The sequence below is a fragment of the Podarcis erhardii genome (genome assembly GCF_964252035.2).
Source record: "Podarcis erhardii genome assembly, chromosome: 1".
Taxonomy (NCBI): Eukaryota; Metazoa; Chordata; class Lepidosauria; order Squamata; family Lacertidae; genus Podarcis; species Podarcis erhardii.
The window spans coordinates 77034135-77061927 of record NC_138497.1 but is presented as its reverse complement, the minus strand read 5'-3'; the positions used below and the strand labels follow the sequence as shown (position 1 = coordinate 77061927).

The following is a 27793-nucleotide window of genomic DNA, read 5'->3' as shown; positions in this document are numbered from 1 at the left end:
TTTTTGACAGGTTTTATATATTGCTCTTATCTCCCTCACACCTTCCTTTGTCTCAGGCTGCTACCCACACTGTCCAGCAGACAGGCCTTATTTCAATGAGGATGAGATGACGTGTGTTGATGTGTGTGGCTGTTATGATGATCAGGGTAACTATCATCCACTAGGAAAAACATTTGACTCAAGAAAGACATGTCAGGCATGGTAAGTATGTATAGCTTGACAACACTAAGAGAAATGATCAATTACAGTAGCACCTCCAGTTACATTACTCTCGGTAACGTAAACTTCAGGTTGTGAAAGTGACAAACCTTTTCATCAGGTAGCGAAAACCTTGGGTACTACTGTACTCTCTGTATACCCCTTGAGATGTTATTCTTGTTGATTCTAGAATGAATCTTGTTGCTCTGATTGCATCCTTTATCATATACTCATAATATACCATTAGAATGAAGTATGCTGAGAATCTAATTGATTGAAGTAATATTTTAAATTGGATTTTACATACACAATAAATCCCAAAAACCAGAACAAGAAAATTATTAGAATGTTCCTATTTGCAATTCAGTGTGAAAGTGGTAGATGAAATCACAGACAAGAAGTAGTACGGTAAATGAATGCTTAAGGGGGCAGGGAAAAAACTATGAAATTAACTTCCAGACCAAACTAAGTAGAAAATAAACAGCAGAATGCAGTTTTATGATTCCTGGGTCTCACATTTTCCTATCATTTTTTTACAGTACATGCACCAGTAAAGGCATAGAGTGTAACTACGATGCCAAAGGTAAGCTGTATGTAGTGAGTTATGAATGGCACCTTATATCATATTTCATATGACGTTACCTGACCATTCTTACTCTGTCAATTTTCAGCATGCTACTGCTATTATGAAGGAAAGACATATATCTACAAGGATGTCATCTACAACACCACAGATGGCTTGGGCTGGTGCATGATTGCAACGTGTGATGTCAATGGAACAATCCACAGAGAACTATTCAGATGTGGTGGGACTACCACAATACCACCTACAGTTTCAACTACAACACCAAGTGAAGCAGGTATTTCAGTCCAAATCTTTTGCTTCAACTCTTTCCAAACTTCGCTGAGAGAAGTTCCATTGAACACAGTGAATAATACTTCTGAGTAGACATGCACTGCACCACACCAAAGAGCAGAGAAGCAGCTCCTACCACTGCAGTAGTAGCACAAATAGCACCATATCTTGGGTCAGCTGTTAAAATCAGAGGTGCCATACAAAACCACACAAAGGGACAAATTCAACTAAATACTTCTGTTAATAGAGCCAGCACAAATGAGTCCCACTAGTGCAACAGGGCTTGTACTAATGGAGCAATCTCCTTAGCGCTACTTAGGTATTTGAGCCAGCTCCATAACATAATTTTTTACCAATTATCTCAACCAAACTAGATGTAAATGCGACATGATCAAAAGCAAGCATTTATAAACAAAGTATGTAAGAAAATGAAGAGATAATGAAAAACTTTACAAATCTTCTATAACATAGGAAAACATCCCCAAATACATCATATTCATATTTTTGTTACATGTTGCATATATTATTTTAAAATAAACATATACAAGATGGAAATCAACATAAAGTTAAGTTGAAGGTTCAATCGGCTCAAGCATGGCAGCTCCCCAGATGGAATGATCCACTTCCAACAATGTGCTCTTCTGGTCCCCCGCCCGCCCCCCAATCCCTGCCTCATCTACAGAAAAAACTTGGGAGAGAGGTTACATGGGAAAGGAGAGAGGAGGCAGATAACAGATAGGGAGATTTATGATCTAAATGAACCGGATTAAAATAACCAGTGATGTTGTTTCTTTCAGAATCCACTACAGCACAAACAACAGTATGTGTCCATAGAACATGTGAATGGACAGAATGGTATGATGTCAGCTACCCTAAATTTGGACGAGACAATGGGGATTATGAAACACCAGAGAAAATAAGAGATAGAGGAAACAAAGTATGTAAAATGCCAGATGAAGTGGAATGCAGAGCTCAGCGCTTTCCTAATGAGAGCATAGAAACCCTCGGACAAAAGGTACAATGTTCCAAGTCTAACGGTTTGATATGCAACAATAAGGATCAGACACCACCAATCTGCCTGAATTTTGAAATCAGGTTCCTATGCTGCCTATACACGCCATGTGGTGCATCAACAACTCCAGCAACACCAGAAATAACAACAGCAGGATCCAGAACAACATCTAAAGTGACAGGTGGCATAACAACCACTCTGACACCCCTTGTTACCACTACGGCAGGAAGCACCACTACCGGTTGCCAACCCAAATGCCAGTGGACCCCTTGGTTCAGTTTTCACACTCCAAGCTCCGACCCTGGGGATGGCGATCGAGAGGACATTAAGAGCATCCAGGCATCGGGGGGTACCATCTGCGAGCACCCTCAAAAGGTGGAGTGCAGAGGAGTGGACTACCCAGAGCTGAGCGCATCTGAACTTGGACAGAACATGATCTGCGATATCAACACTGGACTCCTTTGTGAGAATGCCAAACAGATGGGGAAGTACAAGATGTGTTACGATTATGAGATGAGAGCACTGTGTTGCGACTACAAGCACTGTGAAACCACGCCAGCGCCACTGGTCACAACAAGTGCCACCACCGCAGAAGCCCCAGGTAGCACGGTGGGCAAGAGCACGGCTCCAGCATCCTCCACGGGCTCTACGCCACCTCCTGTTGTCCATACCACCACCGAAAGCACCACCCTTGTTTCCACAACACCAGGAGTAACCACAGGAAAGCCAACAACCCCAGAAACACCAGGCAGCACGGCAGGCAAGAGCACGGCTCCAGCATCCTCCACGGGCTCTACGCCACCTCCCGTTGTATTCACCACCACCGAAAGCACCACCCTTCTTCCGACAACTCCAGGAGTTACAACAAGAAAGCCAACCACCACCACCCACTCAACGCCGCTTTCCACCCTCCCTCTCACAACACCAGCCTCAGTCAGCACCGCTGCCGTCTCCACTGGAGTGGTCCCCACTGTGACAGCCACAACACTCCAGTCCACTCCTGCTTCCAAGCCTTCCTCAACAATACCCACCACCGGGACCACTGCACAAACCCCTCCAGGCCTGCTGACCACAACAACCACCCTGGCTCCCCTTGTTACCACTACGCCAGGAAGCACCACTACCGGTTGCCAACCCAAATGCCAGTGGACCTCTTGGTTCAGTTTTCACACTCCAAGCTCCGACCCTGGGGATGGCGATCGAGAGGACATTAAGAGCATCCAGGCATCGGGGGGTACCATCTGCGAGCACCCTCAAAAGGTGGAGTGCAGAGGAGTGGACTACCCAGAGCTGAGCGCATCTGAACTTGGACAGAACATGATCTGCGATATCAACACTGGACTCCTTTGTGAGAATGCCAAACAGATGGGGAAGTACAAGATGTGTTACGATTATGAGATGAGAGCACTGTGTTGCGACTACAAGCACTGTGAAACCACGCCAGCGCCACTGGTCACAACAAGTGCCACCACCACAGAAGCCCCAGGTAGCACGGTGGGCAAGAGCACGGCTCCAGCATCCTCCACGGGCTCTATGCCACCTCCTGTTGTCCATACCACCACCGAAAGCACCACCCTTGTTTCCACAACACCAGGAGTAACCACAGGAAAGCCAACAACCCCAGAAACACCAGGCAGCACGGCAGGCAAGAGCACGGCTCCAGCATCCTCCACGGGCTCTACGCCACCTCCCGTTGTATTCACCACCACCGAAAGCACCACCCTTCTTCCGACAACTCCAGGAGTTACAACAAGAAAGCCAACCACCACCACCCACTCAACGCCGCTTTCCACCCTCCCTCTCACAACACCAGCCTCAGTCAGCACCGCTGCCGTCTCCACTGGAGTGGTCCCCACTGTGACAGCCACAACACTCCAGTCCACTCCTGTTTCCAAGCCTTCCTCAACAATACCCACCACCGGGACCACTGCACAAACCCCTCCAGGCCTGCTGACCACAACAACCACCCTGGCTCCCCTTGTTACCACTACGCCAGGAAGCACCACTACCGGTTGCCAACCCAAATGCCAGTGGACCTCTTGGTTCAGTTTTCACACTCCAAGCTCCGACCCTGGGGATGGCGATCGAGAGGACATTAAGAGCATCCAGGCATCGGGGGGTACCATCTGCGAGCACCCTCAAAAGGTGGAGTGCAGAGGAGTGGACTACCCAGAGCTGAGCGCATCTGAACTTGGACAGAACATGATCTGCGATATCAACACTGGACTCCTTTGTGAGAATGCCAAACAGATGGGGAAGTACAAGATGTGTTACGATTATGAGATGAGAGCACTGTGTTGCGACTACAAGCACTGTGAAACCACGCCAGCGCCACTGGTCACAACAAGTGCCACCACCACAGAAGCCCCAGGTAGCACGGTGGGCAAGAGCACGGCTCCAGCATCCTCCACGGGCTCTACGCCACCTCCTGCTGTCCATACCACCACCGAAAGCACCACCCTTGTTTCCACAACACCAGGAGTAACCACAGGAAAGCCAACAACCCCAGAAACACCAGGCAGCACGGCAGGCAAGAGCACGGCTCCAGCATCCTCCACGGGCTCTACGCCACCTCCTGTTGTCCATACCACCACCGAAAGCACCACCCTTGTTTCCACAACACCAGGAGTAACCACAGGAAAGCCAACAACCCCAGAAACACCAGGCAGCACGGCAGGCAAGAGCACGGCTCCAGCATCCTCCACGGGCTCTACGCCACCTCCCGTTGTATTCACCACCACCGAAAGCACCACCCTTCTTCCGACAACTCCAGGAGTTACAACAAGAAAGCCAACCACCACCACCCACTCAACGCCGCTTTCCACCCTCCCTCTCACAACACCAGCCTCAGTCAGCACCGCTGCCGTCTCCACTGGAGTGGTCCCCACTGTGACAGCCACAACACTCCAGTCCACTCCTGCTTCCAAGCCTTCCTCAACAATACCCACCACCGGGACCACTGCACAAACCCCTCCAGGCCTGCTGACCACAACAACCACCCTGGCTCCCCTTGTTACCACTACGCCAGGAAGCACCACTACCGGTTGCCAACCCAAATGCCAGTGGACCTCTTGGTTCAGTTTTCACACTCCAAGCTCCGACCCTGGGGATGGCGATCGAGAGGACATTAAGAGCATCCAGGCATCGGGGGGTACCATCTGCGAGCACCCTCAAAAGGTGGAGTGCAGAGGAGTGGACTACCCAGAGCTGAGCGCATCTGAACTTGGACAGAACATGATCTGCGATATCAACACTGGACTCCTTTGTGAGAATGCCAAACAGATGGGGAAGTACAAGATGTGTTACGATTATGAGATGAGAGCACTGTGTTGCGACTACAAGCACTGTGAAACCACGCCAGCGCCACTGGTCACAACAAGTGCCACCACCACAGAAGCCCCAGGTAGCACGGTGGGCAAGAGCACGGCTCCAGCATCCTCCACGGGCTCTATGCCACCTCCTGTTGTCCATACCACCACCGAAAGCACCACCCTTGTTTCCACAACACCAGGAGTAACCACAGGAAAGCCAACAACCCCAGAAACACCAGGCAGCACGGCAGGCAAGAGCACGGCTCCAGCATCCTCCACGGGCTCTACGCCACCTCCCGTTGTATTCACCACCACCGAAAGCACCACCCTTCTTCCGACAACTCCAGGAGTTACAACAAGAAAGCCAACCACCACCACCCACTCAACGCCGCTTTCCACCCTCCCTCTCACAACACCAGCCTCAGTCAGCACCGCTGCCGTCTCCACTGGAGTGGTCCCCACTGTGACAGCCACAACACTCCAGTCCACTCCTGTTTCCAAGCCTTCCTCAACAATACCCACCACCGGGACCACTGCACAAACCCCTCCAGGCCTGCTGACCACAACAACCACCCTGGCTCCCCTTGTTACCACTACGCCAGGAAGCACCACTACCGGTTGCCAACCCAAATGCCAGTGGACCTCTTGGTTCAGTTTTCACACTCCAAGCTCCGACCCTGGGGATGGCGATCGAGAGGACATTAAGAGCATCCAGGCATCGGGGGGTACCATCTGCGAGCACCCTCAAAAGGTGGAGTGCAGAGGAGTGGACTACCCAGAGCTGAGCGCATCTGAACTTGGACAGAACATGATCTGCGATATCAACACTGGACTCCTTTGTGAGAATGCCAAACAGATGGGGAAGTACAAGATGTGTTACGATTATGAGATGAGAGCACTGTGTTGCGACTACAAGCACTGTGAAACCACGCCAGCGCCACTGGTCACAACAAGTGCCACCACCACAGAAGCCCCAGGTAGCACGGTGGGCAAGAGCACGGCTCCAGCATCCTCCACGGGCTCTACGCCACCTCCTGCTGTCCATACCACCACCGAAAGCACCACCCTTGTTTCCACAACACCAGGAGTAACCACAGGAAAGCCAACAACCCCAGAAACACCAGGCAGCACGGCAGGCAAGAGCACGGCTCCAGCATCCTCCACGGGCTCTACGCCACCTCCCGTTGTATTCACCACCACCGAAAGCACCACCCTTCTTCCGACAACTCCAGGAGTTACAACAAGAAAGCCAACCACCACCACCCACTCAACGCCGCTTTCCACCCTCCCTCTCACAACACCAGCCTCAGTCAGCACCGCTGCCGTCTCCACTGGAGTGGTCCCCACTGTGACAGCCACAACACTCCAGTCCACTCCTGTTTCCAAGCCTTCCTCAACAATACCCACCACCGGGACCACTGCACAAACCCCTCCAGGCCTGCTGACCACAACAACCACCCTGGCTCCCCTTGTTACCACTACGTCAGGAAGCACCACTACCGGTTGCCAACCCAAATGCCAGTGGACCTCTTGGTTCAGTTTTCACACTCCAAGCTCCGACCCTGGGGATGGCGATCGAGAGGACATTAAGAGCATCCAGGCATCGGGGGGTACCATCTGCGAGCACCCTCAAAAGGTGGAGTGCAGAGGAGTGGACTACCCAGAGCTGAGCGCATCTGAACTTGGACAGAACATGATCTGCGATATCAACACTGGACTCCTTTGTGAGAATGCCAAACAGATGGGGAAGTACAAGATGTGTTACGATTATGAGATGAGAGCACTGTGTTGCGACTACAAGCACTGTGAAACCACGCCAGCGCCACTGGTCACAACAAGTGCCACCACCGCAGAAGCCCCAGGTAGCACGGTGGGCAAGAGCACGGCTCCAGCATCCTCCACGGGCTCTACGCCACCTCCTGCTGTCCATACCACCACCGAAAGCACCACCCTTGTTTCCACAACACCAGGAGTAACCACAGGAAAGCCAACAACCCCAGAAACACCAGGCAGCACGGCAGGCAAGAGCACGGCTCCAGCATCCTCCACGGGCTCTACGCCACCTCCCGTTGTATTCACCACCACCGAAAGCACCACCCTTCTTCCGACAACTCCAGGAGTTACAACAAGAAAGCCAACCACCACCACCCACTCAACGCCGCTTTCCACCCTCCCTCTCACAACACCAGCCTCAGTCAGCACCGCTGCCGTCTCCACTGGAGTGGTCCCCACTGTGACAGCCACAACACTCCAGTCCACTCCTGTTTCCAAGCCTTCCTCAACAATACCCACCACCGGGACCACTGCACAAACCCCTCCAGGCCTGCTGACCACAACAACCACCCTGGCTCCCCTTGTTACCACTACGTCAGGAAGCACCACTACCGGTTGCCAACCCAAATGCCAGTGGACCTCTTGGTTCAGTTTTCACACTCCAAGCTCCGACCCTGGGGATGGCGATCGAGAGGACATTAAGAGCATCCAGGCATCGGGGGGTACCATCTGCGAGCACCCTCAAAAGGTGGAGTGCAGAGGAGTGGACTACCCAGAGCTGAGCGCATCTGAACTTGGACAGAACATGATCTGCGATATCAACACTGGACTCCTTTGTGAGAATGCCAAACAGATGGGGAAGTACAAGATGTGTTACGATTATGAGATGAGAGCACTGTGTTGCGACTACAAGCACTGTGAAACCACGCCAGCGCCACTGGTCACAACAAGTGCCACCACCGCAGAAGCCCCAGGTAGCACGGTGGGCAAGAGCACGGCTCCAGCATCCTCCACGGGCTCTACGCCACCTCCTGTTGTCCATACCACCACCGAAAGCACCACCCTTGTTTCCACAACACCAGGAGTAACCACAGGAAAGCCAACAACCCCAGAAACACCAGGCAGCACGGCAGGCAAGAGCACGGCTCCAGCATCCTCCACGGGCTCTACGCCACCTCCCGTTGTATTCACCACCACCGAAAGCACCACCCTTCTTCCGACAACTCCAGGAGTTACAACAAGAAAGCCAACCACCACCACCCACTCAACGCCGCTTTCCACCCTCCCTCTCACAACACCAGCCTCAGTCAGCACCGCTGCCGTCTCCACTGGAGTGGTCCCCACTGTGACAGCCACAACACTCCAGTCCACTCCTGTTTCCAAGCCTTCCTCAACAATACCCACCACCGGGACCACTGCACAAACCCCTCCAGGCCTGCTGACCACAACAACCACCCTGGCTCCCCTTGTTACCACTACGCCAGGAAGCACCACTACCGGTTGCCAACCCAAATGCCAGTGGACCTCTTGGTTCAGTTTTCACACTCCAAGCTCCGACCCTGGGGATGGCGATCGAGAGGACATTAAGAGCATCCAGGCATCAGGGGGTACCATCTGCGAGCACCCTCAAAAGGTGGAGTGCAGAGGAGTGGACTACCCAGAGCTGAGCGCATCTGAACTTGGACAGAACATGATCTGCGATATCAACACTGGACTCCTTTGTGAGAATGCCAAACAGATGGGGAAGTACAAGATGTGTTACGATTATGAGATGAGAGCACTGTGTTGCGACTACAAGCACTGTGAAACCACGCCAGCGCCACTAGTCACAACAAGTGCCACCACCACAGAAGCCCCAGGTAGCACGGTGGGCAAGAGCACGGCTCCAGCATCCTCCACGGGCTCTACGCCACCTCCTGTTGTCCATACCACCACCGAAAGCACCACCCTTGTTTCCACAACACCAGGAGTAACCACAGGAAAGCCAACAACCCCAGAAACACCAGGCAGCACGGCAGGCAAGAGCACGGCTCCAGCATCCTCCACGGGCTCTACGCCACCTCCCGTTGTATTCACCACCACCGAAAGCACCACCCTTCTTCCGACAACTCCAGGAGTTACAACAAGAAAGCCAACCACCACCACCCACTCAACGCCGCTTTCCACCCTCCCTCTCACAACACCAGCCTCAGTCAGCACCGCTGCCGTCTCCACTGGAGTGGTCCCCACTGTGACAGCCACAACACTCCAGTCCACTCCTGTTTCCAAGCCTTCCTCAACAATACCCACCACCGGGACCACTGCACAAACCCCTCCAGGCCTGCTGACCACAACAACCACCCTGGCTCCCCTTGTTACCACTACGCCAGGAAGCACCACTACCGGTTGCCAACCCAAATGCCAGTGGACCTCTTGGTTCAGTTTTCACACTCCAAGCTCCGACCCTGGGGATGGCGATCGAGAGGACATTAAGAGCATCCAGGCATCGGGGGGTACCATCTGCGAGCACCCTCAAAAGGTGGAGTGCAGAGGAGTGGACTACCCAGAGCTGAGCGCATCTGAACTTGGACAGAACATGATCTGCGATATCAACACTGGACTCCTTTGTGAGAATGCCAAACAGATGGGGAAGTACAAGATGTGTTACGATTATGAGATGAGAGCACTGTGTTGCGACTACAAGCACTGTGAAACCACGCCAGCGCCACTGGTCACAACAAGTGCCACCACCACAGAAGCCCCAGGTAGCACGGTGGGCAAGAGCACGGCTCCAGCATCCTCCACGGGCTCTACGCCACCTCCTGCTGTCCATACCACCACCGAAAGCACCACCCTTGTTTCCACAACACCAGGAGTAACCACAGGAAAGCCAACAACCCCAGAAACACCAGGCAGCACGGCAGGCAAGAGCACGGCTCCAGCATCCTCCACGGGCTCTACGCCACCTCCTGTTGTCCATACCACCACCGAAAGCACCACCCTTGTTTCCACAACACCAGGAGTAACCACAGGAAAGCCAACAACCCCAGAAACACCAGGCAGCACGGCAGGCAAGAGCACGGCTCCAGCATCCTCCACGGGCTCTACGCCACCTCCCGTTGTATTCACCACCACCGAAAGCACCACCCTTCTTCCGACAACTCCAGGAGTTACAACAAGAAAGCCAACCACCACCACCCACTCAACGCCGCTTTCCACCCTCCCTCTCACAACACCAGCCTCAGTCAGCACCGCTGCCGTCTCCACTGGAGTGGTCCCCACTGTGACAGCCACAACACTCCAGTCCACTCCTGTTTCCAAGCCTTCCTCAACAATACCCACCACCGGGACCACTGCACAAACCCCTCCAGGCCTGCTGACCACAACAACCACCCTGGCTCCCCTTGTTACCACTACGCCAGGAAGCACCACTACCGGTTGCCAACCCAAATGCCAGTGGACCTCTTGGTTCAGTTTTCACACTCCAAGCTCCGACCCTGGGGATGGCGATCGAGAGGACATTAAGAGCATCCAGGCATCGGGGGGTACCATCTGCGAGCACCCTCAAAAGGTGGAGTGCAGAGGAGTGGACTACCCAGAGCTGAGCGCATCTGAACTTGGACAGAACATGATCTGCGATATCAACACTGGACTCCTTTGTGAGAATGCCAAACAGATGGGGAAGTACAAGATGTGTTACGATTATGAGATGAGAGCACTGTGTTGCGACTACAAGCACTGTGAAACCACGCCAGCGCCACTGGTCACAACAAGTGCCACCACCGCAGAAGCCCCAGGTAGCACGGTGGGCAAGAGCACGGCTCCAGCATCCTCCACGGGCTCTACGCCACCTCCTGTTGTCCATACCACCACCGAAAGCACCACCCTTGTTTCCACAACACCAGGAGTAACCACAGGAAAGCCAACAACCTCAGAAACACCAGGCAGCACGGCAGGCAAGAGCACGGCTCCAGCATCCTCCACGGGCTCTACGCCACCTCCCGTTGTATTCACCACCACCGAAAGCACCACCCTTCTTCCGACAACTCCAGGAGTTACAACAAGAAAGCCAACCACCACCACCCACTCAACGCCGCTTTCCACCCTCCCTCTCACAACACCAGCCTCAGTCAGCACCGCTGCCGTCTCCACTGGAGTGGTCCCCACTGTGACAGCCACAACACTCCAGTCCACTCCTGTTTCCAAGCCTTCCTCAACAATACCCACCACCGGGACCACTGCACAAACCCCTCCAGGCCTGCTGACCACAACAACCACCCTGGCTCCCCTTGTTACCACTACGCTAGAAAGTACCTCTACTGTGTGCCTCCCAAAGTGTAACTGGACCTCCTGGTATGATTTGCACCGTCCTACCAGCAGTCCAGATGATGGCGATATTGAGAATTTTGAGACCATCCGAAAAGCTGGAGGAAATATTTGCAAACATCCACAAGACATTGAATGCAGAGCTGAGAATCACCCTGATGTCAGCCTGCATCTGCTTGGTCAGGAAGTGCAATGTAACCTCCATGTTGGACTTTTGTGTGAAAATTCAAAGCAAACAGACAAGATGTGTTATAACTTCCAGGTTAGATACCAGTGCTGTGAATACAAGCCCTGCCATCCTAGCACAACACCACTGAGCACATCTGCTGCTTCTACCACAGAAAAACCTGGCAGCACGGCAGGCAAAAGCACAACTCCAGCATCCTCCACGGGGTCTACGCCACCTCCCATTGTATTTACCACCACCCAAAGCTCCACTCTTGTTTCCACAACTCCAGGAGTAACCACAGGAAAGCCAACGACCACAGAAACACCAGGCAGCACTGCTGGCAAGAGCACAACTCCAGCATCCTCCACAGCTTCTACACCACCACCCATTGTAGTCACTACCACCCAAAGCACCACCCTTGTTTCCACCACTCCTGGAATTACAACAGGAAAGCCCATGACCACCACCCCTCTCTCAACCCCTGGCTCCGTCAGCACACCTTTCATCACTTCTGGAGTGGCTTCCACCGTTTCAACCACATCTCTTCCATCTACCCATGTTTCCAAACCTGTGTCGACGATATCCACTACTGGGATTACTGTAGAAACAGCAACTGTCCCTACCAGAGTGCCATTTTCCACTAAGCCTTTGGTTGTTGTTACAACAGGTAATTACAGAATGAATCTGCATATCCTGGTATGAAAATCTTGTTACCTTTGGTAAATATTCCAACAGTTAAATTTATTACATGTTACTCAATTACAGGTGTCATGCCAAATGTTAGCAAATTGTTTCATATTAATTGGGGTTTGGTGATCTTATTTCATATACCACCCTTTTCAAAAATTGGTATCCCATTTATGAAACCTAGTGTCTATCAGCTAGCAACTTATCAAAAATGTTTGCCTAGATCTCAGTGTGCATTTTTCAAATAAGTTTTCAGTGCTATTTCAAGTAGTAGATAGCTCTCTGGCTAGATATTTGGAATTTTCTTAACAGCACCTTTGGACTGGAGGGGTGTGTTTCTTGATACTGGGAGGAATATAGCTGGATTCCCCTGTTTCTTGATAGCATGGTAGGTGTATAATAAGAACAGCAAGTAAGCAAAGTATTGATCTGATCCATTAAACAATTAACTGGTTTTTGTAGTACAATTATCAAGTTAAATTCTCCAACCCTAAAGATACATGTAAGTCCGGCTGAGTTCAGTTGGAATTCTGAATTGTTATGCTTCAGTTGGTGCTTTGGAAGTGTACACTGAAGTCTTAAGTATCTACAGTGTTCAGCATCCATTTCCAGCAGTATGTCTTCAAGCAGTACGTAACAACTGCTATACATTTATTTCTTTTCTATTGTGTCTTCAGCAGCAACAAGTACTTCCATACCTTCTACAACAGGAACTACAACAGTCACTTTGAGCAGAACAACTCCATGTTTCTGCCGTGTGCCCGGATTTAGTAAGGGCTTGTTTTCTCCTGGTGAGTTTCTCTTAATGAATTTGAAAAGCAGCTGAAGCAATGTTTTCATTCACATATTGGATTGATTGTACATATGCTCAACATACATCCTTCCTTATACCTACATCATGATTGTGCACCACTCTCCACAGGGGAGTCTACTTTGGTGCTCTGCTGTATAGTTTGAGGAGGAGTAGAAACCTTTTTACTTACTTTTTATATTTACATTTAAATCATTTTGTTAATCCTGCTTTATCTGACTTTGTTTGTTTGTTTTTTGCAAGTTTGGGGCTGATATTTTCAATGTTTATTGAATTTATGTAACTGTGTTTTACTCTACACTGCTTCATATGTTTTAACAACCTAGGGAACAAAAGTATTAGCTGAGATCAATTCTGTAATTCTCTCATGCCATACATTCTTTGAACAGTATTGAACCACAGAGATGTCAATAGATCCATCTCTCACCTATCCCCTATCCCCTTTTACAACTGACTCATATTCATGTGCATCTACTACTATCTGCCAGCCATTACTTTTAACAGGTGGCTAACATGTCCTTTTACTCCCTAGGATTGTGAGTCACAAGTTATACTTGTATATGATTTACTGGCTAAGGACCAACTGGGGAAAAGGCCTTGGCTGAACCTCTTGCTGATCTCCCATGGTGGTGTGGGGTTGGAGCTTGCCCACTACAAATTACACAATCCAATGCATGCTTTCTCAGACTTGCTGCTGAGAAAGCAGGCTGAGAGTTGCACTGCATGTCAGTAGACAAATTCATTTGAACTTTATTTGCATTTTAGAATGTTATGACATGTTTTGTTTTACAATTTTCGTACATGGTGCTTTATGATAAATTCCTTCCTTTTTTAAAATAGGGGAAGTAATATACAATAGAACTGATAGTTCCGGATGCAGTTTTTATGCAGTTTGCAACAGAAGCTGTGAAATTGAGGTGTTCCAGGGACCATGTCCTTCAACAACTCCTTCCCACCCATCAACACCATCAGTTACAACTGCAGGAACCCCGCCTTCTCCGTCACCCACTACTGTTGTTCCATCAACTGGAGTATACACTACTGCAGCTGTATCAACCCCCACAACTCCTGTAACAGGTTGCCCTGATATTGATCCACCAAGAAAGGTAATTAGCATTGTTTTCATACGTACATTGGTGATAGCTTTTGATAGCTGATGAGAGGCTGTAGCCCAAAACATCAAAAGGGCTCCATGTTGGGGAAAGCTGTTGGTTACCAAATGCCTCTCTCACTCCATTTTCACCCCTCTTAAAAAGCATTAAATGAATCCTCTCTTGGTGAACGAGGTGTCTATGTTGAAAAGAAAATCCTGACTACCCCAGGGACTTTTGCCCACAATTCATGCTGTATGAACACCACTGTTTTGGGAGGTATGAGGAGCTGTCATGTGAACATGCACTTGGTCACAATCAACTCTCTTGTTTAGATCTTATTTGTGTTATTGATCTCACTGGGGATCTTGATGTTACTGGATTCAAGGTCTCATTATCCCTGACCATTGGTGGTTGGAACTACTGGGAACTGGAATCCAACAACTTTGGGTAGGCTACAGGTTGCCTACCCCTGCCACAGAGTCATATATGGAGAAATCTCAGTCAATTCCAAATGTTCTTGTTTGCCTCACTTTTCTAAAACATAGCAAGCCGGCTTATACCAAGGCAGACTATGGGTCTATCTATCTCACTGTTGTCCTTGGTGACTGCTAATGACTCCTCAGGGTTTCATATAGGAGTCTTCCCTGGGGCTACCTGGAGTTACTAAGGATTAAACATGGGACCTTTTGCATGCATGCCATGTGCTCTACCATTGAGAAACAGCCTCTCCCCTAACACCCCATTTTCCCTCCAGATGGGTTTTCCTCTTCCAGTAGGACAAGAACCCTTGGTAGTGGAGATGGTGTCTTTCTAAGAACATGACACTTGTAGAAAATTTTTTCTCTGGTTTCCCTCTAGACCAATGAAACTTGGATGTTTAACAACTGCACTGTGGCAACTTGTGAAGGAAACAACAAAATAGTTCTGAAGCCTCAACCACCTGTAGAGAAGACAGTATGTGTGAGTGGTCTCCCACCGATAAAAATAGTGGATAAGGATGGCTGTGTCGAACGCTATGAATGTGAATGTAAGTATAACCGAGCATTCAGAAAAAGTACATATGTCTTTATGATATGAAATGAGAGGTTAAGATATTTAACTTACAGGACTGTATCATACAAAGCTCATGGGGTGTAATGTCATGCAGTTGCAATTCCATTTATTGAGGGAGGTGAGACTTTTGAGGGTCTGTCAGGGAAGGCTATGGATTTGCAGAAGCCCAAGACCTCTTGTTTCTCTAGCATACTCCTTAAAAAGTCAATGGGTGGCTTTTCTTTTTTCAGTGGAAAGGAGTAAAGGAGAAAGTGCTGTGGTTCAACCAGTTCCTGCCCTGGCTGTCACTAGTCATCAGGACTCTGGCTATGGCAGTTGCTTCACCACAAAATCTGCACCATCAAAACTGCTCTCCTAGAATTCTCTTATTATTCCCACTTTCTAATTGGTGCACCAGACTAGGACCTAGCCCATCAAAGTTAACACAAGCAACAGCATAATAACCAGTGATTTCACAGTGTATATTTACTTTGGTTACTCTGGTTTGCTCAAGACTACACTCCAGGTGAACCTTATTTGATCTTTTGATTTCTGTTACAGGTATTTGCACTGGTTGGGATGCTAACTATCTGACATTTGATGGCACTTATTACACTTTCTATGACAACTGCACTTACATCTTGGTGAAAGAGATTGTGAATATACATGGAAACTTCAGTGTTTTGCTTGACAATTATTTCTGTGATGTCACTAACAATCAGCCCTGTTCCAGAGCCATCATTGTAAATTACAACTCAATGGAAGTTGTGCTAAGCAGCGAAGTGCATGAAGGAGTGAGAATTAACAAGGTACTGTGTGCCACAGATTTCTCAAACTGTGTCAGCTTCCTACAATAATTATTTTTTTCCAAAACAAAAATGTCAAAATGACATTTATAAACCAGCTAATGGGTTGTAAAATTTACATAACAATCATTGCAAAGTGCCTGTTTGAGGAATGCTACTTAATCCCATGATGTAGATTATGTTTAGGATTGAGATGCCATTCCTCAAACTGTGCATCTCTATAATGACTACTCAGAAGAAAGCCCCCACTGAGTTTAATGCACTTTACTTCCAGTTAATGGTTATAGAATCAATGACATACGCGCACGCACACACACATATATATATATACGTGTGTGTGTGTGTGTGTGTGTGTGTGTGTTTTCAGTTAAAAACTATGGCTTACTGTTTTTAATTAAATACAATAACACAGTAAAATAATCCTTGAAGTATTAAAAGTAGTATAAAAACAGGCAGCTAGGAAATATCAGCATGTCCAGGACTGATTGCCCTCAAGTGCTCTTCAAGACTCTGAATCCTCCAGATTTATATTCTTTTGCCTCTTTTGTGCTGCTGTTTCAGATTTTTTTCAACCATGAGCCGGTCAATGGAGATTTCACCAAATATGGTATTTCTGTCACCAGTACTGGTACTGTCATGAGTGTCGAAATCCCTGCACTCCAAGCTTTTATATCTTTCAACGGGCTCACTTTCTCAATAAAACTCCCCTTTGACCTATTTCAGCATAACACAGAGGGGCAATGTGGTAAGTAAAGGGATCAAAGCATCCCCAACCATTCAAATCCTTTTTCACAATGTTATTCCTTTAAAACAAATTTCTTTACATAGGAAGATGTGGAGCATTAGAAAAGCAATAAAGAAATTTTAACCATTGGGGGGAGGGGCCACAGCTCCATGACTGAACACATGTGTGTGGTGTTAGACCATCCCAGGTCCAGTTCCTGGTATCTACATCTGAAAGTTCTTAGGATGAAGAAAGAACTGCTGCCCATCAGAGTAGACCTAACCGGGCTTGGTGGACCTATGGTTTGACCAGGCTTCCTCAACCTCGGCCTTCCAGACGTTTTTGGCTTACAACTCCCATGATCCCTAGCTAGCAGGACCAGTGGTCAGGGGTGATGGGAATTGTAGTCTCAAAACATCTGGAGAGCTGAGGTTGAGGAAGCCTGGGTTTGACTAATATATCCATACTGAAGAGTAGGAAACAGAATATGCATATAAGGTACACTTTATGATAGCAACAATGGCTTTTTCAATTAGGAAGTCCGCTTTGTTATTTCAGTGTCATTCAGAGTGACATTAATGTATACTGCATATTCAGCACACTTACGATGCGACCCTTTCTCCCTCCTAGGGGTATGTTCAAATGACAAGACAGATGACTGCCGCCTCCCCAACGGCCATGAAGCTTTCTCTTGCTCAGAAATGGCCAGCTACTGGAAGACTTACGATAAAAACAAGCCCCATTGCTATGGAGTGCCAACAACATCACCTCCGACAACAACACCGCATGAGCCAAGAACGACAACACCAGCACCAACACCCTGCACCACTCCATCTCCTCTGTGCGAGCTGATTGTGAGCGAGTAAGTTCAACACAGCCTTTACAAATGCTTCAGCTGTTAGATCCTGCAGAGCAAGCTATCGCTTTGACAACTTAATTTTTTTAAAAACCCCACTTCTGATGAACACATAGGAACATAAAATAATTACCAAGACATTGTGCACATGACCTCATCTGTCCAACTTGTGGGCAGGGCATAAAACACTGGTTGACCACAGGTCTAGAAAGATAGAGCTTTGGTCTGCTCCAGCAGGGCTTTTCACCTTATATTTTTATGTTTTTATCTACTGCCAGGACATCAGAAATGTTTTCTAGGGATAGATAACACCCTTTTTCCTTTATTGTTCTTATATTTCACAGATAATAATAATAATAATAATAATAATAATAATAATAATAATAATAATAAATTTTATTTGTACCCCGCCCTCCCCAGCCAGAGCCAGGCTCAGGGTGGCTAACATCATAAAACTAACACAGTATACAAAGAACTTAAGATTCATCCAACAATAAGCATGGCATTGTTTTAGTATCTTCAAGGCATCTCGGCTACCTCATATACCATAAAGAGCTGTAACATTGCAACACTGTAGGATTTTTACTTCCATAGTAATACAAAGCTGATCTTTCTAGAATTGATATCATTGTGAAATGTACTGTACATATTTGCTAAGAATATTATCCTTTCAGTCACAGTTTCATACTGAAAATGGGGTGGCAAGGGGACATTGCAATATTTATGAGCCATAGTTCAACCATGTATTCTTTTGAATTTGAAGTGTCTTTGAAGAATGCCATAAGGTTCTGCCTCCCAGAATATACTATGAAGACTGCCTCCTTGAAGCCTGTCAGTCTTCCAATGATTCTGTGCCTTGCTACAATTTGGAGATATATGCTTCCCTCTGCATAGCTAAAGGGGTTTGTACTGACTGGAGGAACATGACGCTAGGAAAATGCCGTAAGTGGAAGACAACGTATTTTCGCTTATCCTAAAGTGAGCAACAATTTACCGTAGAGCAATAATAGCTGAGTGAACCAATCAATCAACCATTCAAAACGGTGTCAGCAGATGAATAGTAATCAATGCAAACTGAACAATAGCATGTTCTAACTTCAGTTGCATGTTTGTTTCCCTCAGTCTTTGTCTTTTTTTCACAAGAATTAAGATTTCAGCTTCTGTACTTCATAGTGGGTTGAATCCAGAAGGGAAGGGAAGTTGACTTTTGCTAATTGCTCCATCTCCCTGAAGCCCATTGCAACCTCTGAAACTGCTCCAGATGGTTGGAGGATCCTCCAGATCAACATGGGAGGTGGCACTGCAAGAGGATGGGGGAACTGGCAAACGTTGCCTCCCTCTCTTTCCACCAAAAGGTTCTCTCCACTGGATTAGAATCCATCTGTGGATGTCTGTATTGAATCCATGTTCTCAGCTATGGATATTTCCATTTGTTGGTCAGGATTGAGCATGCACTGGGGCTTACAACAGTCCTCTGGGTGTGGGTGTGCCTTGCCTTGGCAAACGCCACTCCTTCATTCAATCTGATGCCAACCATAGATGCTTTATGTGATTTTTAAAAAAGCTAATGGGAAAAAACATAATATGACAACATGTAATACATAGTTCTGCCTCATGTTGGAGTCATTCTGCTTTTTAATGACACATTTTATTCTCTTATATACAGCATACCACTGCCCCAAAGACAAGGTGTACAATGCATGTGGCCCCATTCACCCTGTCACCTGTGATGATGGGTATGTATTAACTAAATAATTAGCTCTCTGAATGCTAATGGCTGCACTTTTGTATCTTTGAATAAGAGACAAATATGAAATATGTATATGACTTGCTAGAAAATGATCTTTATATGAAGATCTTTAATTAGTTAGTATCGTCCCAAGTATGGCAGCAGCGGATAGTTGATGTGTTAATTATTAGGGGAATGTTGCATTAATTAATAGGATTTGTTTTAAAAAATGCATTCTTATCTATTTTTATGGTCATTAATTCCATGTCAATTCCTCCCAAAATAATTATGATTGCCAGCTTCAGGTTTTTGACCCTGGTTAAACTGCATTCTTTGCTGGTAGATACTTTAAACCTGCCAGAGCCTGAGCAGTTCCCACCACAGAAGTCCCTGCCTTGGTCTTTCAACTCTACTCATTTTACAAGGATGTTTTCAAGATCCAGTCAGTCCTCCAGGGCACCATAAACCTTTTCAGGTTCTCCAGGCCCTATCCCTATGGCTAATCCAGGGCATGGTAATTCTAATGTTTGGTGCTAAACGCGTCTACCCTGGAATCACATACTCGCTTGTACTCTGCACAAATTAATGAGGCAAGAGTACAAATACTGCATAGGCCACATAAATGGATTAGCATGCTTACCTGATACCATAAATCATGGTAATGTTGAGTAGTTATTCTAGCTTTAACTCTCTCTATTCAGCTTGGTTACCTTAAGTCAAGGGTGTTAAAAGGTGGGGTCCGTCCCAAATTAAGTAAAGCAGAGCAAGTGAAAAGAGTTTAAAGCCAGGATAACTATTCCGCATTACCTTGTTCTTAGCTCAAAAAAGGGATTCTGTTTCAACCCTGATACCATGCATAGTGCAATTGGATAGCATTGTACAGTGGTACCTCGGATTAAGTACTTAATTCGTTCCGGAGGTCCATTCTTAACCTGAAACCGTTCTTAACCTGAAGCACCACTTTAGCTAATGGGGCCTCCTGCTGCTGCCGCGCCGCCGGAGCACGATTTCTGTTCTTATCCTTAACCCGAGGTACTATTTCTGGGTTAGCGGAGTCTGTAACCTGAAGCGTATGTAACCCGAAGTACCACTGTAAATAGATTAAGAAAGATCCTTTCAAATATTTCTTCCTTCTAGTGTAGTGTTTACAGCTTGAGCACAGTGGCCTGGCAGACTAGCTTTCACTGGTTTAAATTGGGGGTGGAGAAGTGACAGCCCATAGGCCAGATTCAGCCTACAGTACTTTTGACCCAAGTGGTTCAGTGTGTGCTGTTAATCTGCAACCATATGCACACTTACTTGAGAGTAAGTGCCATTGACCTGAAAAACTTATTTCTGAGTAGACATGCAAATAATTGTGCTGACCGGATTCCCAACACACAATTCTTACTCTTAACATAAACTGTTGCAATTAACCTGTTGTCTCTTATTATGCCATCTATAGTGAATGGCTCCAGTATTTATTTACTTCTTAGGAAAGCGCCAATTTTCTTTTGCATTTAAATATTGTAATCCCTTAGAAAAATAGTGTTTTTACGAAGGTGAGCATTGAAGCTATTAAACTGTTTGATTACAGAACTGGAAATAATATTATCTGCTCTTCTTTTCCTTGCAGACCAACCAAAGATACAAGTGAGCATGTTGCTGAAGGATGCTTCTGCCCAGAGGACAAAATCCTCTTCAATACATACACGGATATCTGTGTCAAAACATGTGGTAAGTTTCTCTATTCCTGATTGGCAATTATGTCAATTTAAACCAAAAGCAGATGCATAATTAAAGGTGTTGGAGTTCATCAGCAAATGATTGGCCCTTTACTGGCCAAATTACCAGGAAGGTCAACTCAATTCTATGTTAAACATTTGCTGGGAGATAAAATCCCACAAGTTTTAAAGACAGCAGTCAAATTTCTGTTGGTGGCTGTGACAATAAGAAGTCAGTTAACCACCCAAAGCTGGAAGGATTATTTCCAGGGGCTTACCTGAAGCTATTTGCTATTTTGTATATTTGCTAGTTTCTATTTTCTAAGCTGCTGTTACTATGCTACGCTTGTCCTGTATGGTTTATTTCTGGTCTGTTGCCCCTAATAAACAGCTTATGAAGCTCATTAGAGGTGGTATGTGGAAGGGCAATCCTCTACTTATCTGCTCAGAGGTGTGTGCATGTGTATAATTAGGGCCTAAATAACACAAGGGTAACTTTAGCTTTTTCTAACATTTGCATGTCTTTCTGTAATTTCAAATTATGTCTGTAAACTCAAAATAGAATGCAGGATGCTATGGAATCCTCAGCATCCATTTCCTTCTGTGGTTACACATAAATGCTCCGTTCCATGTGATGAAATTAAGTTTTACTACTATGTGGTTAATACAGTATTGTTATGCCTGTATTTTTATTATACTGTATGGAGGTATGTTTTTAAAGAACAACCCAGGAAGAATCCTGTAAAAATTCAGCATGTGGTGAAATTCTCTGTATAAACTAGTTACTTAGCTGGGAAAAGCTGCATAATAATGGCTACAGGAAACTTGTGTTAAAATTAAGGCAGTTTACATGTTTATAGAATATAAGGGATCTGTATGAATTCTTATGCCTTTATTTATTTCCAGGCTGCGTGGGACCAGACGGATTGCCCAAACCAGTGAGTATTTCACTTGGAAAAATTATGCCTAGACCGTTGCCTATACACAGGCAACATAGAGAATCATCCAGAACTGACAAGGGACTAATAATTGGACCCACTATGACTGCAACACCCTGCACCCCTGCACATACATTCACAAGGCGGCAAACTGTTATTATTAGTGCTAAACTTCTGCTTTACCAGACAAGGGCATCATTTTATATTGTAGTAGGAGTCGGAGATCATTTCAGATTTTAGGAGGGAGGGTAAAGTCATGTGGGGAGGGAGAGAATTCACAATATTTTATTTAATTTAGTTTCTTGTTATTGTTATATACCGTGTGTGTGTGTGTGTGTGTGTGTGTTGGAGAATAACCACAAGAAAGCAATAGAAGTCATTGAAATTTTTCTTTGTAGCAAGAAGATTTGTAGTTTTGGTATGCATAACTGGCATGTACCAGTAGATCGAGATAATTATTATCAACATGCAGAAATAGTGAGCTGGTCAGAAACATAGAAGTGCTTCTGAAGGAGAAGCAGACATAGTCTGAAATACCAGCCTCTCCTGGGCTCTATAGCTGTCAGATGGATTGTACAGCACACTTTCCAGCCCCCTTTGGATTGAGAGGTACACCAGTTGTCCCCTGAAGCCTTTGAAACATCAGATTAGACACACTAATATTAATGGGCCAAACTTAGTCATGTCCATCAATTTCAATGGGTCTATTCTGAGTAGGACTAACATCTAATGCAACACTCTGTGATCTCAAAGAAAGACTTTGATGGAAGTGATGGAAATTAAAATAGCTGATAGAGGTTGTGGTCTCCATCGTAAGTACTTTGCTTGGGTTTCAGAAGAAGACCAACAAGACTTTCAGAGGACTCAGAAGGCCATGCCTAAGGCACATATAGAACCAAAGCTATATATGTGCATCTCCCTGGTTCAGCATAACTTTCTGTATCTTATAATTTAAGGAAGTCTTTTTATAGCCATTTGTGGGGTGGTGGAAACAATCCTTAAGAAGCACCTTCAAGTTGTATTGTATGGCTCTGGTCCAAAGCTTATTGCACAGTTACCGTAAGTTTGATATTACAGGAAACTTAAGATCAACTAGGTGCCCCTTCTAAAGAAAGCTTAAGGTCCAATAATTGACAAGTAAGCAGATGATGATAGGTTTCATTGCTGCCACACAGTGTTAACTGATTTGCTTTCTTTTTCATATAGCCTGGCTCCTCATGGAAGAGCAACTGTCAAGAGTGTATTTGTGACCCATTGACTGAGAGCGTCCAGTGCAAGCCACAGACCTGTGTGTCATCGGAACCACCCAAATGTGAGAAAGAAGGGTTTGTGCCTGTCCCTGTGCTGACACCAAAAGACCCGTGCTGTCCAGAACTTCAATGCAGTACGTATTTGCATGTATTATTTATTGATAGCCAATGCCAATCAATCCAATTCTGCCCTCTGTTGATGAAACAATTTGTGCTATTATGGTTACTGTTGCTTTGGTTGAGGGGGAAACACAGACATCCAGACAGCATTACATGTTGGCAGGTAACATCAGTTGCACAATTCTATTCCAACTAATTATCTCTATAGTAAATAACCACACAGAGCAATCTGTAAAAAATACACACACAAAAACAATTTTCTCTTGTCATATGGGGACTGACAGGCAGATAAAGAGTTAAATCTCTGGGTTTGGATGCTTTGCTTTGCTCACCATATAGTCAAAAGAGCTTTACTACAATTAACCTGCAATCCTACATACATTAACTTAGCAGTATGTCCTTCAACCTTAGTAGGAATTTTTGACAGAAATCTGCTTAGGACTGGAGGACTTGTCAGAAACAGGAGATGTGCTAGTCTCCTTTCCCTCCTTTACAATATGATCTGAAGGCAAGCTAAGTCAATTCTGAAATGTATTTATTTATTTAATGCATTTTTAGTCCACCTGTTAGCCAGAAAAAGGCTTGCAGCAAAATTTACAATGATCAGTAATAAGACAGTCCCTGTCCTAGGTCTTGACATATAACAGACCTGGCATGAGAGGGAAAGGAAGCGGTGGGCGGGGGGGGGGGGGAGGCATACTCAGACCTTGGATCTTACTGTTCTTTTTAGCCTGGAGGGGTGAAACAAGCTTATTGTGGATGGTGGATGGGTGGGGATTGGCTAGGTCTCCCACTTGCCACAATGGCCAGCTTGGGAGGCAAGGGGAGTAAACTGCTAGCAGCTTTTAATGCCCTGGAGTATGCTGTCCTTCAGCTCTACAATACTAGCGTGTGACGTGTTGGGCGGTGAGTGGGTATGTATGTGTCAAACCTCCTTCAGCTGTTTTTTCTCTGGCTGATGGAGGGGGCCATGCCGGTCTTCCTCGTGCATACCTACCCCACCCCAGTACGCTCTCACCCACCAGTCATGATACTGAATAGGATTATTGTCCTAGCACCACAGGAATATTTGCTGGTCTAAACATTTAAGGCTGGGGTGCTAGACTTGCTTCTTCAGCTCTGTTATGTTTTCTGATTATTCCACAGAATGCAATACTACTACCTGCTCCAACGAAAAGAAACCTTGTGAACTTGGATACGAAGCAACCCCAGTCCTGCTTGAAGGAGACTGCTGTGTCAGCTTTCCCTGTAGTAAGTGCTAGCATTCTGACATGTAGAGAGAGAAAGTAGATGAGAGAGATTAAAACATCAAGTTAGGCTGAACCCAGACATAATTTACGTACAGTGGAAGCATTCCACACTCCCCTCCTTAAAACAAACAAACAAAAATGTTGCCATGAAAACATTTTGGAAACTGAAGACACATTCTGGAGTGCAATGTCAAACAGTATGCACTACACTTCAAAGCCACCTTGGACTAGTGTCGGACTAAAAGCTGGAGAAACTCATCTTCAAAACTCCATTAGGCCGCAAAGCTCATTGAGTAACTTCGGGCCAGTCACTGTGTACACAAAATACATATAAAGCACATTTGAAACACATTATTTCCTCCAAAAGAACTCTGGCCACTGTAGTTTACCCCTCGTAGTTAAAATTCCTGGCAACCTTTAATAAACCACAGTGCCTAACATTCCCTGAGGGAAAGAACATGTTTCAAGTGTGCTTTACAGATTTATCTCTCACCTGAATCCATTTCACAGGATTGTTGTGATGGTAAAAGTTTGTGTGTGTGTGTGTGTGTGTGTGTGGTGGGAGGGAGGAACTACGTACATTGCCTTAAGCTCCTTGGAGGCAAGGTGATATATAAATAATAAGGAGTGGCAATAAATAAATACAGAGAAGGGCAGGCCTTTTAAGAACGCAAAGTGTTCATGTATCTCCTTTCACTTTTGCACAGAAAGGATTATATCCAACAGTCAAGTGAGCAATGAGGTATCACCTTACTCTCCTCTCCCCCCCCCCCAATCTTTTTCAAAGAGTTTCCCTGTCAGATAAGTTACCATATTTAAAGCTGGAGTCAGCAAAAGGTGGATGTAGATCTCTGGTTGATCTGCACTAGATCAGCAAGGATACCTGCCTCCCAGCTGTGAAACAATAGCAACATCAAATTGATCCCCCACCCATTTAATTTAGGCAGGTGAAATGAAGAAAGCTTAGGGGGATGAGGATTCAGGAATGGACCTTATAAACATAATTTCCCCACCATATTTTAAAGTAATTGTCTGTTTCTGTTTTCAGTACCAATCCCAGATGTCTGTCTTGTCAATGGAACAGTTTACAGGGTAAGAATGCGAGTTTTATGTCTACATATACTATGTACACAGATTAAAATCCTTCTTTTCTATTGTTCCCTTTTCAGTCGTAGGCAGAGACTGTAGCAGCAGCAGTAGCAGCAGCAGCCGGACTTTGAAATTAATTTAAAGGGGTACCTGTCAAGTCAAAGCAATGCTGTTTGAGCATGCTTTTTTTTATATACTGATTTTCAGACATATTTATTATACCTTTCAACTGTGAAGGTTCTCAAGAGTAGCTAAAAACAACCAAAAAGAAACGTGAAATGGCAGAACCACCAGACAACAATAAGAACGGATGTTAAAACCACATAATATAAAACACCATAAGGTTCTGGGGAGATAAAAGAAGGTTACTTTGGCTTCGTACAAAAAGACATTGAAGTCAGTGCTTTCCTGAGCTTTCCTGAGGAGGGTGTTCCAGAGGAGGAAAATGGCAATGGCACCCACCTGAGAGGAGCTAGAACGGAGTTCCGGCAAGTTCCAGCTGAAAAAAAATCCTTGCCTGTCACCCTCACTGGCCATTGGGCATGCTGACTGGGGCTGGGGGAAGTTGGAGCCCAACACCTAGAGGGCCACGACTTGCGCCTCCCTGCCTAAACCATGCAATGATTTGCATGTGCAAATCTTCACTGACTGCTGTGCTGTTGAGTTGGCTGCATCATCCCAAAAGCAACCATTTTTCCAGTCAAACTTCTGCTTACAAAGTATGCAGCGCTCAGGGAGACTGATGTATCCAGTAGGCCTTCATCACCAGCATAATGTATATATGCCAGTGAGATGAACAATAACCGGTTTTATTTGGGGGTTTTGCTGTTTTTGGCCTGTGGCATCTTGGAACTGCTCTCCGGAACACAGGCCTCAAAACGTGCTCAGTTCCAATTTCCCGCTCAAAAAACCCTTTCACCTTTTGGCCACTAGGGGGCCAAACAAATCAACTTACTGTACTGTTTTATTGGCTTTTTTATGATTATGACTGTTTAAAATGTTCCTTCGTAAGCGGCTTTGAGCGCTCTAGTAGGTTGGGGAAGGTGCAAAATAAAATGTAAAATTTAAAGTTATGAATTTGAACTTGAGGCCATATTAGAATACTACAGAGGGTGGGGGAGGGGAACTTCCCAAGCAAGCATTTTTTGAGTAAAAGTGCAAATCATTCTAAATTATTTAAACCATCTATACTTAAGTGTCCAGACAGGGAAGTTTCTAAATGGCCATTTCAAATGGACACCCGCTTCATTAACTATGGAAAATGTTTGACATTGGGCAGATATTTCTGCCAGATGAAAAGCAATTCATTGAGGCAACTCAAGCCACTGTTTTCTGCCTTCTAATAATGGGTAGTTTTGGGATGCATTTAGACAGGAGCTTAATATTAGGAATGGGTTGTTGAGATATCGCAAATGGGTCATTGGCAACATTTTTTTAACCTAGCAGAGTTTCTCTGGAAAAAGTAAATCTGAATTAAAGATGGGGGGAATATGGGTTGATATGTTGATGACAATGTCATGTGGATCCTGGGTATGGCTGGGCAATATATAAATATATCAACCCAGACTGGCTTGAAATCCATATTGTGATATTGTTTCATAATTTTTGACCTCGCAATATATCATGAATCATGATATGAGTGTGCTGCTTCACAATCATATTTTTCTTGAGTTGCATGGGGACTATATCAACATTTCCCACAGTAAACATCTCATGTGTGAAAGTCAGAACCACATTACAAAATACTCAAGGATGCATGCCAAGGAATGGCCACTGCAAGTTTAGGTTAGGTTTGCCAAATATCTAGAAAAACACCTGACCTGCTCTGGTGCAGCAGCTTGACTTTCAAAAATTAACAGCAGCTTGACTTTAGAAAATTAACAGCTGAAACTTTTCACAGCATGGAAATGAACATTATACCTTCTTATCTCTCTAGATCACATGGCTGTTAAACACAGCAGCTGAGGTTGGTTAAGAAGCTGGCAACCCTATTAGACATATATTTCTTCTTACACTTTACACGTTTACTTAGGAAAATGCAAATATAATATTGGTGTAACCATGGCAAACACAGTTGCAA

General features: G+C 45.9%; 1 protein-coding gene and 1 long non-coding RNA gene across 4 annotated transcripts in view; one reads left to right on the top strand and one right to left on the bottom strand.

Moving 5' to 3' along the window:
- Window positions 1-26436, bottom strand: part of LOC309337840 — a 138933-nt gene extending 112497 nt beyond the window's left edge. For all 3 annotated transcript variants that reach the window (XR_014154548.1, XR_014154549.1, XR_014154550.1), the window contains exons 1-2: window positions 26176-26436; window positions 24537-24640 (exon numbers count right to left, since the gene is read on the bottom strand). This is a non-coding gene — a long non-coding RNA (uncharacterized lncRNA). The remainder of the gene's footprint in view (window positions 1-24536; window positions 24641-26175) is intronic.
- LOC309337800 (mucin-5AC-like) overlaps window positions 1-27793 on the top strand; it is a 65233-nt gene that overhangs the window by 31900 nt on the left and 5540 nt on the right. The window contains exons 27-43 of the mRNA XM_081854658.1: window positions 57-201; window positions 738-781; window positions 870-1058; window positions 1852-12291; window positions 12989-13102; window positions 13963-14228; window positions 15075-15243; window positions 15810-16057; window positions 16616-16799; window positions 17409-17640; window positions 18398-18576; window positions 19301-19370; window positions 20979-21079; window positions 21973-22004; window positions 23211-23388; window positions 24521-24625; window positions 25673-25716. Of these exons, the coding sequence (XP_081710784.1) occupies window positions 57-201; window positions 738-781; window positions 870-1058; window positions 1852-12291; window positions 12989-13102; window positions 13963-14228; window positions 15075-15243; window positions 15810-16057; window positions 16616-16799; window positions 17409-17640; window positions 18398-18576; window positions 19301-19370; window positions 20979-21079; window positions 21973-22004; window positions 23211-23388; window positions 24521-24625; window positions 25673-25716 (12740 nt within the window). The remainder of the gene's footprint in view (window positions 1-56; window positions 202-737; window positions 782-869; window positions 1059-1851; window positions 12292-12988; window positions 13103-13962; window positions 14229-15074; window positions 15244-15809; window positions 16058-16615; window positions 16800-17408; window positions 17641-18397; window positions 18577-19300; window positions 19371-20978; window positions 21080-21972; window positions 22005-23210; window positions 23389-24520; window positions 24626-25672; window positions 25717-27793) is intronic.